Source organism: Malaya genurostris, chromosome 3, assembly GCF_030247185.1.
Source record: "Malaya genurostris strain Urasoe2022 chromosome 3, Malgen_1.1, whole genome shotgun sequence".
Lineage (NCBI taxonomy): Eukaryota > Metazoa > Arthropoda > Insecta > Diptera > Culicidae > Malaya > Malaya genurostris.
Window position 1 is genome coordinate 6962927 of NC_080572.1, and position 16486 is coordinate 6979412.

The 16486-nt window shown below is 37.9% G+C and overlaps 2 protein-coding genes across 5 annotated transcripts in view; one reads left to right on the forward strand and one right to left on the reverse strand.

Moving 5' to 3' along the window:
* Positions 1-3741: 3741 nt before the first annotated feature.
* The window catches only part of LOC131434692 (protein charlatan), a 48740-nt gene continuing 35995 nt past the window's right edge, over positions 3742-16486 (reverse strand). For 3 of the 4 annotated variants that reach the window (XM_058601687.1, XM_058601689.1, XM_058601688.1), the window contains exons 3-7: positions 9838-10788; positions 7164-7362; positions 6897-7067; positions 6212-6598; positions 3742-5901 (exon numbers count right to left, since the gene is read on the reverse strand). In XM_058601687.1, the coding sequence (XP_058457670.1) occupies positions 4437-5901; positions 6212-6598; positions 6897-7067; positions 7164-7362; positions 9838-10788 (3173 nt within the window). In that variant the 3' untranslated portion in view covers positions 3742-4436. The remainder of the gene's footprint in view (positions 5902-6211; positions 6599-6896; positions 7068-7163; positions 7363-9837; positions 10789-16486) is intronic. The other variant, XM_058601690.1, reaches the window with a different exon arrangement.
* Positions 8698-9841, forward strand: LOC131434693 (uncharacterized). The gene is made up of 2 exons (XM_058601691.1): positions 8698-8808; positions 8873-9841. The coding sequence occupies exon 2, from the start codon at positions 8874-8876 to the stop codon at positions 9816-9818; it is 945 nt and encodes a 314-aa protein (XP_058457674.1). The 5' UTR covers positions 8698-8808; position 8873; the 3' UTR covers positions 9819-9841.

The window sequence follows — 16486 nt, forward strand, 5'->3', positions numbered from 1 at the left end:
TGTCGGATACACTGGCACCTGACTGTGTACGGGCTCGTCCAGAACTATATACCCAGAAAGAAAATTAATAAATTTAGTTTTCTTCATAAAATAAAGAATTGTTCGTTAAAATTTAATTAACACGTAGCAAAAATTTCAAAAACCACTTTAATATACAGTGATACATGATTTAGAACCCCCTTTCTCGCTTTCATCCTCATTCCACCTAGTTTCCGATAATTCGAAACATATTTAATTTACATATACCGCATCATGCCTTAGAACTTCTCGATTGTTTACAAAGTTTTGGTTACTAACGAAAATAAGCTATGTACTCTGCACCATCTGTTTATGCCTCATTGGTTCCGAATCAAGTTGTAGCGAATTTGTCTGCTACAGGCAAAGATTTTACTTTACCGCTGGTTCATCTGAAGGAATAATAAAATAGAGTTTGATGGAAATTCAACTTCTTCTAATTTGTTCGCAGCTGAAATCCGTTATTCTACTGGAATGGAGCGCTGGTAGCAAATTCAATTCAACATTGGTGTCTCCCCTCTCAAAGTCGGTTCAAGTGTCGTGGGGCAGAAAAAAATTTGAGAGTTGTATGCAAGACACGACCGAGCACAATAACATTAAAAATGAAACGGATCCCCATAATAAATACTAGGATCCCCATAATAAATACAAAAATAAAGATGATAATGATACTAAACTAAAAACTTATTCAATTGACTAATAACAAACTTGCTCTAGTTTAAGCGCTTAGATTGTTAGCGAATGATAACATTGACAATTAGATTCTTTCTTGATAATTGGTTCTATTCAATTTTCTACAAATTTTTACATTGTTAAGTTTTTGAATAACGTCCTTTAACTAGAAGTTAATTATGATGAATGCAAAGTTACTTGAAAGCTCAATTTTAGATACAAACAACCTAAAGATTTAAACCTGGACAAATGAAACGATTTTATTTTATCATGATAATTTTCGATAAAGTAATAGTGTAATTTTATTGATCCTTCTTCAAAATCGTCGATAATCTTCGGCATGTGTCGGTAAATAATATGGCAACAATACGAGGAAGAAAACATGTGAAACAGTCCGCATAAAATATTTAGATACTTACATTAATTTTCGCTTTGGCATATCAGGAATATACGGAATGGATACGAAACAAAATTCCGAAATTTTGTTCATATTGTAACTTGATGTTATTAACACATTAATGAACAATGTCATAGTTACAACGCGTGTAGCCAGCAGACGCTTATTGTTTTGAAGCAAATAATAATTGAACTGAAACTGGCATCTAATAGTTCTGTATATATGAGCCTGTGCAACTCTTTTATACTACTAAACCGAGCAGGCCGCTTTTAGACAAATTTCGGAATTTAAATTTTAATCTTTTGAAGCGTTTAATTCCCGGTGGGACAACAACTTGTTCAAATTGATACTGCATATTGATTTGCTTTGATTTGCATTGTTTTTGTTACACTTAGTCTGGATTCCTTCTATAAGATTCTTGGAAGCTAACTTAGACTAAAATAGTATGGATCATAAGATTAAAACAATTTCTAACTATTCAATTAGATTTTCAAATTTTTGTTTGATTCAATAATAGTGTCTGAGGAATGTCATTTCACCGAAAGCCATTTTGCCGAAAGGGTCATTTCGCCGATTCCTGCAATTGTCTTAATATTATAACTGGAATTGATTTAAAATAAAAACAAATGAATGATAATACGTTAACGCCCGTTTTGTAGACCTACAATTGAACGGCTGAAAGCAAAAGTCGGATAAGTGCAACTTAGTTTGGAAAACCCGTTTAAGTATTTTTGAATGCAAAAACCGGATAAAAACATTGAACGCAAAAGTCGGACACGGACTTTGAAATGCAAAAGCCGTTTAAAAACATTTTTATTTCAAGAACCGGACAAAAATACTTTGAATGCAAAAACCGGACAAAAACTTAACCATTAACATTAATGATTCATCTATAATAATTTATTGCAAAGAGTTTCTATTGAAATTTATAAAGTAGACTTGACATAATTATTAAATCACATTCGATTTTCCCTGCGGAACAAGACGAGACTCAATGAAAATGTCCTTACATATCACGCCACCCGTAGCAAACTAGCGATCCATGCTTTATCCCGCAGCGGCAGTTGGCCGAAAATAACTTTGAATGCAAAAACCGGATAAATACATTTGTTTTGGAAGAACCGGTTAAGTTTTTGTCCGGTTTTTGCATTCAAAGTATTTTTGTCTGATTCTTGCAATAAAAATGTTTTTAAACGGCTTTTGCATTTCAAAGTCCGTGTCCGACTTTTGCGCTTAATGTTTTTATCCGGTTTTTGCATTCAAAAATACTTAAACGGGTTTTCCAAACTAAGTTGCACTTATCCGACTTTTGCTTTCAGCCGTTCAATTGTACTTCTTGAATAAATATTGATTCTTGTACTCTTGAATAAAGATTGATTCATGAACTTCAGAGCGGAATTCCCAAGGAAACTTGTTGACTATTAGCCACTAAGCATCAAATCAATTGTATAGGTGTATCTACCAAGCAAATGTATGTGGTATTTTCCGTTTACTAAGTGAAAAAATATCTAATGCGGCTTCGCCACTTCGATTTGATTCGAGTGCAGTCCGACCTCGCTACCGCTCGTTCGGACCTAACTAAAGCAAAGAAACCTAGCTTTGAGTAGACCGGGCAGTTGAGGCGGTTACAGGTTTGTATTCAAGAGGCCGCCGCTTCCGACAGGATCATTGGATCATGGCTGCAATAAATGGACTACCCTATGTAACAGTTAAACTCTTTGGCAAAGACGCAAAATTACTAGTAGATAATGGTTCAAACAAAAACTTTATTTCTCTCCGTCTGATCCCGAAATCAAAACAAGAAAAATGCAATTCATTCGAATCTCGAACACTTAAGGGCAACATTCCGCTGATAACAAATTTATTACGACGCTCTTCGGTCTGAAACAAAAAGTTCACTTTTATCTTTTAAATTTTCATACATTTTTCGACCCAAATGCGGACGTACTTTCTCGTATCGAACCTGAACCAGAACAGCAAACAGAAGTAAAAGCAAACTCCTCCTCCAGTGACGACATGACACAACACTCTGCGGATACCGACGATAACGACTTTATCCCATCAACACTTAGGCCTCTAAACGGCTTCAGAAATCAAATTATTCTGCAAGAAGCGAACGAGGATAGCCAAGAATCTCTAACCTTATTTAGAAACTTTCACAGAACTATAATAAAAAAGACCAATTTCGGTCCCGCCTCATTGATCAACATTTTGAAGAAATACGCAGCAAATAAATGCACTACCGGCATTTATTGTAGCGAAAAGAGTAGCTTTGAAAACAGCCTGCGTTTGTCAAAATCGGTTCAGCCATCTCCACGAAAACAATTATATATCAGGAACCAGAAGTGTCCGCCATTTGATCTTCGATCTTGATAAATAAACCAATAGTAGTCAAACAAGTCTAAATATATTGAAATCGGATCAACCATCTCCAAGCAATCGAGCGGAGAATAAATATCCTTTCTCGTTGTCCTGAGTCGAATAGCATATACACTAGGGGTCTCCGGGGTGCCGAAAAAAAATTAGTTTTTTCGACAATTCTACGTTTTTTCAATAGAGAAAGGCAAAAACGAAATGTAACACGAGATAATAAATTTTACTGTTAATTAGTTCCGAATAGTTGGTGATATTTAACTACAGGAAAACTAGCCGAGATCTTATTTTTTTCCACAGTTCCATTTCTCGTCTGTTCTCTGTGTTTTATCATTTTATTAAGAATTCACATTGATCAAACAGTTACAATAATAATATATATAATAATCGGTATTATCTTGTTTTGCTCTGTTGCGATTTACCCCTGTTTGTGGGTATATGACACGTTAATTTAATCTATTATTCTCACTTATCGTTTACGTCGTATCTAGTGTACTGTGGAATAACGAATTAAATAAAATCCTGCTTTGAAGCTGTTATTCTTCTCAAGTAAATCGACTTCTCTTTCCCATTTCTTATTAAGCATTTTTTATCAATTTTCGCAGACTCTTGCGACTCTGAATCCAATCAGTTTTGTACGTTCATAATGAATGTGTGGATTGGTGGATCGTAGAAAATAAATTGCACACTTGGCTCAGCCGAATTGTTCTCTGGTTTTAATTTTGAACTACTGTTAGATAAAACAATAGAGTTCAGTATTATTTTACGAAATATGCCCAGCCGGAAAAAATATTTGTGCGAAAATAAATATCCGAAACACTTCCTCGGATGGAAGTATTCTATAATAGTGGCTTTACATAATCCTTCTCGTGTATACGTTTCTTCGAAGAAATATTTTTTTACAAGTGTAGCCACTGCAGTGATACACGCAATATGAAATGATCGACTTTATACATTCGGACTAAGATGTCAAACAAATTTACTTTCGCTTCTTACTGTAGGACCAGTTTTTAGGCTTTCGCTTTTTTTGCTTGCGTTGCAAACTTTTATTGGTCACTTTTGCGCATTTTTTTGCAATTGCAATTTGAGGCGAAGGTTTCTTTGCTGACCGTTTGTTATTCTGCGACTTACGATGTTTCAGTCTCTGATGCAGAATCAATTTGTATCGACGGCTAAACTGTTTGCTACATAGTTTGCATCGTTGCTGGGGATTTGAGATAGCACCGTGGCGCCACCTAGTATGCAGGATTAGCGAAGTTTTGCTGTGATAATGACAATTATCAAGGTTCTCTAGGCGCTGTTGGTTCTGGCAGATACGACAACACAGACGTCGACTAATTAATCGAATCATATGTTTGTCTCTAATATCACCAATTTGATTGGCATCGATCGTCGATACTATAACCGTATCCGTTTGAAAGTCAACCTGGTGAGATAATTGCTTCTTTTGAGCGAGATGATCTAATTTATCATTGACAAGTACCACGTCTTCGCTGTCTCCTTGTTTATTACTGCCAGCAAGTGTACTGATCGAAACCTCCTTATGGTTTCGAAGGAATTCTGCCAAAGAAAAGTTTTCCTTGCCTTCTTCCGGTTCGTTATCTTTCTCGATGATCGGTTTGCAGAAAGCGCTGGCTATATACATGTTGTACGGCTTCTTATACACTCTATCAAAAATAGTTTCGTTTATATTTTTATTGTTAACGCTACTATTGTTATTGTTACTGCTGTTGTTATTTCGTTCAATTCCATTTTCGGCCATACCGCCGACGACGTTGGCTCCGACACCGACAGTGCTGAGATCGATAGCTTTATGGCCCATACTACCGAGTGGTAGAACCGGAAGCGGACGACGGTGGTCTTGGTTTTCCTTGTCCTTTCGAGAACTACTTTTACGACGTCGCTTCGACCCGGCATCACCGGTCGAACTCTGATTATTTGTACTATTTTGGTGATGATGATGATAGTGATGTTGATGGTTCGGTTGCTGTTGAGGATGGCTCGCGGGAGGCGAAGTGATGGTCGTCATCGACGTCGCCTTCTGTTGCAGATGTTGCTGGGCAACGGCGGCAGTAGCCAGTAGCTGAAGTAACGAAAGATGCTCTTCCGTTAGGTTGCTCACTGGTGGCGGCGGTGAAAGTATTGTAGAGCCAACATTGCTGTTCGTAGGGCTCTGTGCCTCTGGGTATTTCGTTGAGCAATCGGCAGCTACTGCTGTTGGCGTCTGGGTAGGCGAGCTCCAGGGTGGTGACGACGACGGCGAGCAAGATGCTGATGAGGATGCTGCTACCAGAAGTGATAGCCGGTTGGTGCTGGTGCTACTGCTGCTGTTGCTACTGCTTCGGCTGCTGCTATTGCTAATGTTGTGGTTTCCGCCTCCCGCGTTATGAAAATCCTGCGTAACGGATGCTTTATTGCGACCAATCGCTTGCATGTTGAGTAAGCTGTAAAGAAAAAATGAATAGATTAGCTCAGTCCAGTTTAGATGCAAACAAATCGTATTAATAATGAATTTAAAAACAAAATAGTATCGTAATAAAGTATAATTATTGCGACATCATATTAGGCATTCAACGCTTCGTTCATGCTGGTTTGATTTGGCAACTGATTCTAACAGCATTGCCTTGTAACGCGTAATGTCTAATATCATACACTCATTAGATTCAGTAAACCCCAATAAACAAAACTGTGCCACAAAAAAAAACAAACTGCTTAGCTACTGCAAACGAAATTCATCAACAGCATTCTGATTACCGAGCATAGTCTTCTGAGTCACTTCCTTCTGCCTCCAGATAGCTAAAAAGAAGCTCAGCTCCTCTTTTCCGGTTCACTTTGGCTATCCAGTGGTGGGTTTGTGGCTGTTGATGCTGTTGCGGTTGTTGTTGCTGTTGTTGTTGATGATGTTGCTGCAGCTGTTGCTGTTGTTGCTGGTGGTGAAGAGTGTGGTGCTGAGGAGTTGCCGCCAGTCCAACCCCTCCACCTAATCCGTTTCCCGATCCAACAACTGTCGTCGACGCCAGATGCTGGTTAATCGTGTCGAGTAAATTGGACGCGTTGCTGTTTGTTAGTATATTCCCGGTACTAGTGGTTGTGGTTATCGCAGTTGCTGTCGTGTGGTAGCTGTTAGTGTTGTTCGTCGCCCTGGTGTTAGTTGGATCGATCATTTTCATAGGGAAGCATGTTTGTTCAAAGAGATTGTGAACCAGTTCTTAAAATTATTAATTTGGTTAGAGATGAGAAGAAAACAGGATCTTGTTGAAAAATAAACTGAACAAAATTCTTTGCAATCAGTCAGAATTAAATAACTGATGAACAATTATAAATCGTACAAATAAACTGTGCCATAATGATTCAATTAATTAACTAATCAAAAGTTACTTAACAACACTTTTCTTCTAATGAAGTACTGAAATGTTCATATCAACAAATCTCTGCTCACCCAAACGTGTTCCCACTGGTGTTTCCGTGAAGATTGTTTGGAACAAACGTATTGCCTAAATTCCTTAAAACATTCCCTGTTACACTAATGGTGGAACATCCCGTGGAGGTATCATTCGTACCTGCGGCTGTACCTTTTGTGGGTTTAGTAGTAGTAGTGCTTTCATGGGGACTGAATTTTTCAAAATGCTTGCTGTTAGTATTCATTCGGAACTCTAAATCCAATAAAACGCAGGTTTCATAAAAAAAAAATAAACAAAATACTTACTGAGCTTCTAGTTGATGTGCATTCAATTGTGCCTGGTCTTCGGCAAAAAAGTTGCACTTATTGCAAGCCTTCTTGTTGTGTACTTTGAACACATGTGTGGCTAGCCGCTCCGAACGAGCCGCCTTGTAGTCGCATAACATACAAACGAACGGTTTCGTGTGGGTGTTCAAGTGACGTTTAAGTCCCCAATTGTCGGCACCTGTAAAGATAATGTAGAGTAAAAACGGGTCAGAGTCGAGTTGGTTCAAATCTAAAATAAAACATAAAGACGGATGGATTATGGCAGAAATATTTATCACCTACTAGACAAGTTTACTCCACATTTTACTAATTCACAGTAATAGCATAAAGTACCCGATCAACACACCGTATTTAAATTATTTCTCTTCTTGATACTTGTTAGAAAATTTTGATATTCTAACTACTAACGAGACCAGAATTATATCAGCACTTGCTACGGAAAAAACTTTTTGTTATAAACTTGTTATGGCTTGATGATCGGGTATAGAGACTGATAATGTTGCATATGCTGTAGTGTAATGAGTCTTTCTAGTACTAAACTGGATCCTACTTCACCAGTTGCATGGTACGATATCAAACGAGAAGTCGGTTGTTTAAAATCCAGAGGAGGGGAAATATCTTTCCTTTGGGTTCCATAATATGAGGGAATCATATTAAACAAAATTGCTGATCAAGCAACCAAATCAGCCTTGGGAAATGGCACCAAAAAAGAAGAGTATCGTATTACTAGCTTTGCCATCACATTCCCCTATAGACTACGCACTAAAGAAAGATGGCAGACAATGTGGACCAATGGTACTAAAGGATGTGTTCCTGCACCCAAAATTTCTTTTGCATTGCATTTTTTCCACTCTTTTTGAACGCTTCAACATCTTCTTCGGGAGTATTGAATCGCTCTCCATGCAGTTCATTATTCACGTAAGGGAACAAAAAGAAATTGTAAGCGCCAAGTCAGGACTATACGATGGGTGGGCTGGCCCTTCAATTCGACGATTTGGGTGCTCAAATATTCGGTTGTTTTTTTGTTTTTGTGAAGTAAAATTTTCAACTTACTGTAAACAAAACAAATAGCGTTCAAATGACAGAATGTTCTGAAGACAGTAAAATCTTTGCATTACATTCCTTCTGTGGAATTTGGCCTTTCTGTTTTAACAGACTACGCAGCCGATTCATACCGTACAGAATCACTTAAAAAATCGCACCGATCTTGTCGCCAGTCGCTAGACTGATTGCACCACTTGCAAGTAGAAACTTTGTTCTATAGCTTAGATATTTGCTTAGATATTGGCACTGTGAGGGCGCAATCAGAGTGAACGCGAGAAGCTGAACCGAGCTGGTGATTGAAAAACAAACAAAAAATCTACAGTAAATCGAAGGGATCGTGGCAGAGTGGAAGCGAGAAGCTTGATCTGCTCGTCTCTGCTTCCACTCTGGCACGATCCGATTAATTTGCAATTACATCCGTTAGCAAAGCAGGCAGGGTATTAAAAACTACCCTGCCTGCTTTGCTAACGGAGTTAATAAGGTAAATTCATTTTAGGAAATTCAAAAACAGTCGTTTTGACAGCAATGGCCATTTAAATGGAAAATCAAATTCTTGTGAAAACCGAAAGTAAACATTCAAGTGAGTAACTTTTCTTGATTTGTGTCTACATATATTCTTGTATTATCATGGTGTTTTTCTAAAGAATGAATGAAGAACGTAATCTGTCGGAATTCCTCTATCATCTTTCCCGTGAAATAGTGACCTCACGTGATTTCTCGGACTGCAACATTAATCGAATATGTAGTAAATACTATAATCATTCAAATTATCCGGACAAGGAACGGCTTTGTAAACTTGTCGAAAATTTGAAACGTAAACTTCTAATGTACAATTGTGAAGATACGGGTGAGATCTCGACTCAAGCTTGGACTCCACGTACAAAAACATCTTTACAAACACACTGTAGTAGTACATGTGTAGAGGACCACTACAGTCCTTATCCGCGAGATGAAAAATTTATCGACAAGTGCGTAGGAACGCATTCTTCACCCTTCATATCTAAGCAGATGGTTAATCATGGAACTCAGCATTTTGAACCAGTATCGGTACAGTCCGCTTCAACCGCTGCGTTAGCAAGTTACCCGACGAATAGCTATGTGCTACAGCAGAAGAAATCGTCATCAAAACATGATTCGCCACCATCGTCAGATGTTTCGGACATGTTGATCGAGCAGATACTCATGAAGCATGCTGCTATGGCGGATGAAACTTCGAGTGAGATTCTGATGCGTATGGCAGCCGCAGATCGAGTTTTATGCGAAACATGCAAAGGACAATGTCCGCTACATCGGTGTAATCATTTTAGAAACGAACCTCAGGGACCGAGTACATCTTCCGGCCAAGCTAGGAGAGAAGATACTCTTTCAGAACCTTGCAACTGCCCTTTGAAGAATTGCAAACATATTACCAATCCATCTGGAATCGATGGTGGAGGAGGTGGATGTGGGGGATGCGCAAGTGATCTACCCATTCTTAGACAGGAACCGGCAGAGAGCGCTACACCGCCAGCCACATGCTGTGGCCGCCAGAAGAAAAAAAAGAGGAAGCCATCATCAAGTCGGAGAACAGGACATACATGTAAGAAATGAAATAAATACGCCAACTCACCGGACCATGGACAGTAGCAGCAGGTGAATCGCTTTTCGCCTTTGATTTTTTTAGCGAATGGCTTCTCATCGACAGTACTATTGGATCCATTGTTATTGTTGTTATTCGACACAATGGCACTTCCTTTCTCCTGTTTAATGGCGACTATCGGTGGGGCAAGAATTATTTGTGCCGGTTGTTGTGGCTGCTGCTGCTGTTGTTGTTGCTGTTGCTGCTGTTGGTGTTGTTGGTTCTGATGTTGAACGTGGTGGACAGCACCGTTCATTGTGCTAATTTCATGATTGTTTGTGGAGATATTGGCGGAAGTGTGTTCAACAGTGACATGATGGGTTGGAATGGTTATTTGGGTTGGAAAGCTGGCCGTCGGTATGTTCAGTGTGTTGGCCTGAATTGTTTGTGGCTGCGAAATTGCCGGTTGTGATATTGGTGTAGAAACAGGTATACTGTTGCCGCTATTGCCGTTATTGTAATAAGTCTTGGAATTAACAATCCGTCTCGTCTTTGCTATTTCATACTCCATGTCGCGGTGCATTCGAAGGAAATGCTTTTTCACATGATCAGCACGATTGAACTGTTTCAAACAAGCGTAGCAGTGAAAAGGTTTCTCTTCTTTGTGAATGTTTTCGTGACGCGTGAACAAATCCCTACGGTCCGTGGTGTAGGGGCAAGACGTACAACTATATCTTTTTCCAGTTGCAGCTCCAACCGTTGCCGTAGCAGCACCGAAGTTTCCTTTTTTATCCGATCCGGTTTGTGGAATATTCAAAGTACTGCCACCGTTTGCGGTTGGTGAGCTATCCTGTGGCTCTACCTTAGGTTTTTTGAACGATTTTTGTGCATACGACGAAGAGGAATGTTTTCCAGAGTTCCAGGATTGATCACCGGACGGATCTTGGGGCTGAACCTGCTGAGTTTGTTGCCAGCGATCGTCGGAGCTGGCAGCGGAAATATCTGCAAATGAAAATAGATAGCATTAGTTATTGGACTATGCTTCTTGGAACACTGATTCGTCTACTTTGCGTCCATAGAAATAAAAAATTTGAAACAACGTGCTTACGTTGTGGAATAGATTGCAAAATTCTAAAGTTGTTAGAGCAATCAAAATTAAATAATTAAGCGTTTGATTAAAAAAGCAGTTTTATTGTGTATCGTTGTAAATATTATTTTTAATAGAACATTTTGCAAATGGATTGGAAATTAACGGTCATCAAATGGCGCCAAACAATTGAAGTTGTGATTTCGCGGAACGGTCCCATGCAGTTTGTTGTTGTTGTTATGACATCTGACTACGTTTTAACCCATACCTTTTTTGAGTCTATTGCGGTGTTACAACCAGGCTTCCCAGCAGTACTGCTTTTCAATGACATCCGCCACGAGATAGCATGAACTGTCGGAGCGCAAAGTCGAAAGCCCAGTCTACAATATGTGTGAAGCATACGCCGAACTGTAATGGCAACAGCGCTCGCATGCCTAAATGAATGCTGTCACTGAGACAGTTTGTACTCGCCAGATTGATGAGAGTATTCTATCCGGAGAGTAGTCAAACCGAACGGGCTGTTTGTATCCTGTTTCTTTCTGTTCGCTCATTCGCATAAAATGTTACGGAGACAGCCTTTGAAAATCGAAGACATCCTTTGATTTTAAGGGCATTACTGTTACGAAGGGCTGTCGCAAGCCGGCTGTCTCATCAATGTCTCTTGAAGCAATAAACCGGCTGTTTCTGGAGACGAGCCGTGGGTCATAGTGCGCTCGCACTATTTCGGCTGCCTCAATGAAATGGTACTAGTACATACGATTGCGTTGTTGGGATTACCTTTGCAGGAAACTTTAGTAACGTTTCATTACAATACCATTGTGAAATAAAGAAATTGTTTTAGATTTATTTATACTGTCGGCGAAGGCAATGAATTTTAATAACTAACGAATATTAAAAGATAAACACTGAGTTTTGTGTAACGGCTCATATATATGAATTTCTAAAGTATTGATCCTTACTGCTTCCTTCTTATTCCTAAAGAAACAGATACACTTCCATTCATTAACAATACTCCGAAAATGTCTTATGCACCCTTATTCTGAATAATGACGTTTGATTTTTGGATCGAATCGTAGCTACTTTTCACAACTAATTAATTATGTAGTGTATTTAACGTTACTCCACCAATAGTCGGCACACTTTGGTACCCGTGCCTCACCGATTTCGTTGAAACTATAGAATATGATACTCTGAACCCAAATAAGATGTTTGGTGCACTTTGAATAGTTTTCGACCATAAAATTGAATGGGCAACTTTTATGTTTATATGTGAACATGTGCTTTCAGATTTTCGCTAAAAGTGTTTTAAAAAGAAAAATATAATGAAACCATTATTTTTCCCAAAAGCATCAAATTTTTTGGTTTACCCCAAACTTTGTTACAAATTTAGTATTCTCAATTGTTCTTTTCCACATAGGAATCAATCAACTAATAGCTTAAATTTATTTAAAATAGCTTAAATTTAGTTGTTCATTTAACATTCACATAGGTTTTGCCAGCAGTTGAAGGAATGAGAATATAAAAAACGTTGAGTTCTTAATTTGTTACTACCTTTGAGAACAGATCTTCAATAAACCTCTTTTGTTTTCATAAATATCACAAAACTAGAAAAATAAGTTTATAAGTTTTTTTATGGAATTCAGTGCCTAATCATATAGCTTCATTGCGGCTTAAATTGACTTTCCCTTTGCTCTCATTGCAAGTTTCTAAGTACTCCCCGGACCTTGTAATTGAGCTCTTTTTCGTTGAGGTGGTAGATCTTTTAGTACCATCTACACAAATACAGGGTCCGCAACCATGAAGTTGATTGGGGGAGCTCTCAGATAAAAAGTAGTTCAACAGATGGTTGTTTATGTGAAGAAAAGTTAAGAAGAAATTTTCATCGCAAATCATTTAATCATCGCAAATCATTTAATTAAAAGCCTTCCATTTAGTTTCATCCATATTCGACTTCTTGTTTCGAAATTAAGGGATGATCAGTACCAAAACTGGGAATTTAAAAATTTAATTTTTGAATTTTAAATAAATGAAAGACAAATTCGTGTCATATACAGCTCTTAAATTCTGTTTCTCCTAGGATAACTAAAACAATGAGTTTCTTAGGGTCGGAAATGACTGCTACAATATTATTATTATTATTATTATTATTATTATCATTATTATTATTATTATTATTATTATTATTATTATTATTATTATTATTATTATTATTATTATTATTATTATTATTTTCATTATATCTTTTATTTATTCCCGGTTTCAAACTTAATTGTTCACCGGGGATTTACACCTACATTTTTCAGAACATAATTTCTTTTTAGAAAGAAAACTGTTAAATATGTGCAAAGAACTCGGCTCTCAGAAAGTTTGACTATTTTGTTACAATATTTATTGATTCCTGATTGATTTTTTTAAATGCAGACACAAGCTACTAAGGCAATTAGATTTTAGAAAATTTTCGACATTATTAGACTTTTAACTGCGGAAGTCGGATCCGAATTAAATTCAATAGTTCGCTTTGCTATTCACGAATAACTTTCCTTTTCCGTGAGGGCGTGAGAGTCGACTCAAACAGAAAACGAAAAATGTGTACGAGAATTGTAGCGAGCGCATATAAACTGGATGTGCTGTTTGAAATTTCAATGCACCGCATCTTCTTCTGCGTGCGGCTCGTGATTGCAACATCTACATTTCCAAAATTGGATTGAGCGTAAAAGCACATAAAGGAAATGATTGAGATACTTCTAGAAGTTTACATGAAATTGTCCTTTTAACTGTAGATATAAATTTGGGCCTCAGTTACTTTTATAGCAAGTTTTGTGGTAAACAACGACATTAAGTTAAAGAATTCAAAATATACTGACACAAGCTTCTACTTGATGAAAGATACGCTTTAACCGAGTTTTAAATTTTACAATGTAAAGTGACAGTTTCAACGTGTGTAAAAGTCGCGAACTTCTGGTAGCTATGACCAAAATAATGTAATAGTTAATATGCTGTTTCTGGAAATAAGATAATTCTATGCATAACAGGAAGAAAATGATTCAGCAGATTATCAGCACAACCCTATATCATATAAGTAACCGTACTATATCCGATTTTTTTTTTGGAATATATTCCAGGGTAATAGAAACACCATACTATTCATATATAGAAGAGAACTTGATATGTATGGAAAGCTTGAGACCACATTACTCAAGAAAGACATTATTACATAACTTGGGGAATTAAAACTTTTTTTCTAAATAAAACAAAATAAACATTCGAATCTGTTACGGGCAACCATGCTGCATTCCACGCTTGGAAACATATTTTTTGGAAGAACCGGAATTTTTCATTCAGTTTTTGCATTCAAAGCTTTGTTGTACGGTACCTGAAAATAAGATGTTTCTGGATGATTTTTGCCTTGCAAATTCCGACTCCAAATTTTTCACTCAAGGTTTTTATTCGATTGGTGGTTCAACGTATAACGAACTTAACGAGCCAGGTTTTGTATGTTTCATTCCTGACTTGAAAGAATTCTTAGTGTCCGTAGTATTGCAGCACTGGCCATGCAAAAATCCCGTAGACTTACAAGTCGACTGCAAAGCTAACGCTAACGAGTATCGAATACGGAATCTTTGATTTGAACATATCTTTCGCTACGAACATTTATTTACCGTTAACATATAAATCTAAAATCTGATTCAATTGGCTTTTACACTCTTATAAAGGGTGATTTTTTAAGAGCTTGAGAACTTTTTTAAACAATAAAACGCATAAAATTTGCAAAATCTCATCGGTTCTTTATTTTAAACGTTAGATTGGTACATGACATTTACTTTTTGAAGATAATTTCATTTAAATGTTGACCGCGGCTGCGTCTTAGGTGGTCCATTCGGAAAATCCGCTTTTTTATCGACAAATTTTGTTCAGCGATGAGGCTCATTTCTGGTTGAATGGCTACGTAAATAAGCAAAATTGCCGCATTTGGAGTGAAGAGCAACCAGAAGCCGTTCAAGAACTGCCCATGCATCCCGAAAAATGCACTGTTTGGTGTGGTTTGTACGCTGGTGGAATCATTGGACCGTATTTTTTCAAAGATGCTGTTGGACGCAACGTTACAGTGAATGGCGATCGCTATCGTTCGATGCTAACAAACTTTTTGTTGCCAAAAATGGAAGAACTGAACTTGGTAGACATGTGGTTTCAACAAGATGGCGCTACATGCCACACAGCTCGCGATTCTATGGCCATTTTGAGGGAAAACTTCGGAGAACAATTCATCTCAAGAAATGGACCGGTAAGTTGGCCACCAAGATCATGCGATTTGACGCCTTTAGACTATTTTTTGTGGGGCTACGTCAAGTCTAAAGTCTACAGAAATAAGCCAGTAACTATTCCAGCTTTGGAAGACAACATTTCCGAAGAAATTCGGGCTATTCCGGCCGAAATGCTCGAAAAAGTTGCCCAAAATTGGACTTTCCGAATGGACCACCTAAGACGCAGCCGCGGTCAACATTTAAATGAAATTATCTTCAAAAAGTAAATGTCATGTACCAATCTAACGTTTAAAATAAAGAACCGATGAGATTTTGCAAATTTTATGCGTTTTATTGTTTAAAAAAGTTCTCAAGCTCTTAAAAAATCACCCTTTATAAGGAACGATTGCGCCTTTACTATCCTGAAGGAAGAGATAAAGAGGATGAAAATAATGCTCCACGCACATCAGTACGCGCATACACTATGAATGTTACAGCCCACAAACCGACCGCAAACTGCCTGAAAGGAGCACGCCGAACTGACTCAGCTATTAAAAAACATTGCTCTTTAATTAATCGATCTATCAATTCATAGAAGATCGACCAAAATATAAAAATTAACTTTCATTAAAACCAAAGTCCGTTCTTCAATCCGTTTCGTATTAGGAGTTTCGTATATTATTAATTATCAATTATATTGTTATCAATGCCCTACCAACGGTGATTGCTATGCGCAATGATCAACCGCTGCGCAAAGCAATCACCAAAGGCAAAACTAAAACCCACATGCTTGCCTCGAATCTTCATAGCAAACCAAGAGCAACAAATTTGAACCGCACCGGTTACTGTCGCAGACCTGGTCAAGGGAGAGTAATATTTTGCTCTCGACAGAAACAACGCAGTGACTGATACCCGAAGCTTACTGTCGCAACAGCGAGAACTTCATGCTTCTTCGGCTGTCGTGGACCATGACAAAATGTCTTAAGATGGAATGAACTGTCGAACGAAGTGAATGACGGCAACGTTGGCTGTACAGAACTATTTGTCTAAGGGCTGTCGTGATGAAACCTATCACAAGGCTGTCATGGAAAGAGTAGCATGACATCCTCAATAATAATGTCGCGCGGCGGTACATTTGGGAAGCCTGGTTACAACTAGCAAATTTCGACCACTGACATGGAAGAATAGCAAAAGATGGGAAAATAGGTACCACATGAATCGATCGAATGACAGCCAGAAACCCGTAGAACCATTTGTGAAATGGCTCTGTACTAAAAGGTACAGAAGGAAATGGGTAGCTACTTTTTTTAATGAAGAATCCATAAATAACCAAAAGGATTAGAGAAGTTTAAGGCTAGCAATGGCTGATACT

What these genes read in the sequence shown, in the direction of transcription:
- LOC131434693 (XM_058601691.1), top strand. Translation starts at nt 8,874, where the DNA reads ATGAATGAAGAACGTAATCTGTCGGAATTCCTCTATCATCTTTCCCGT.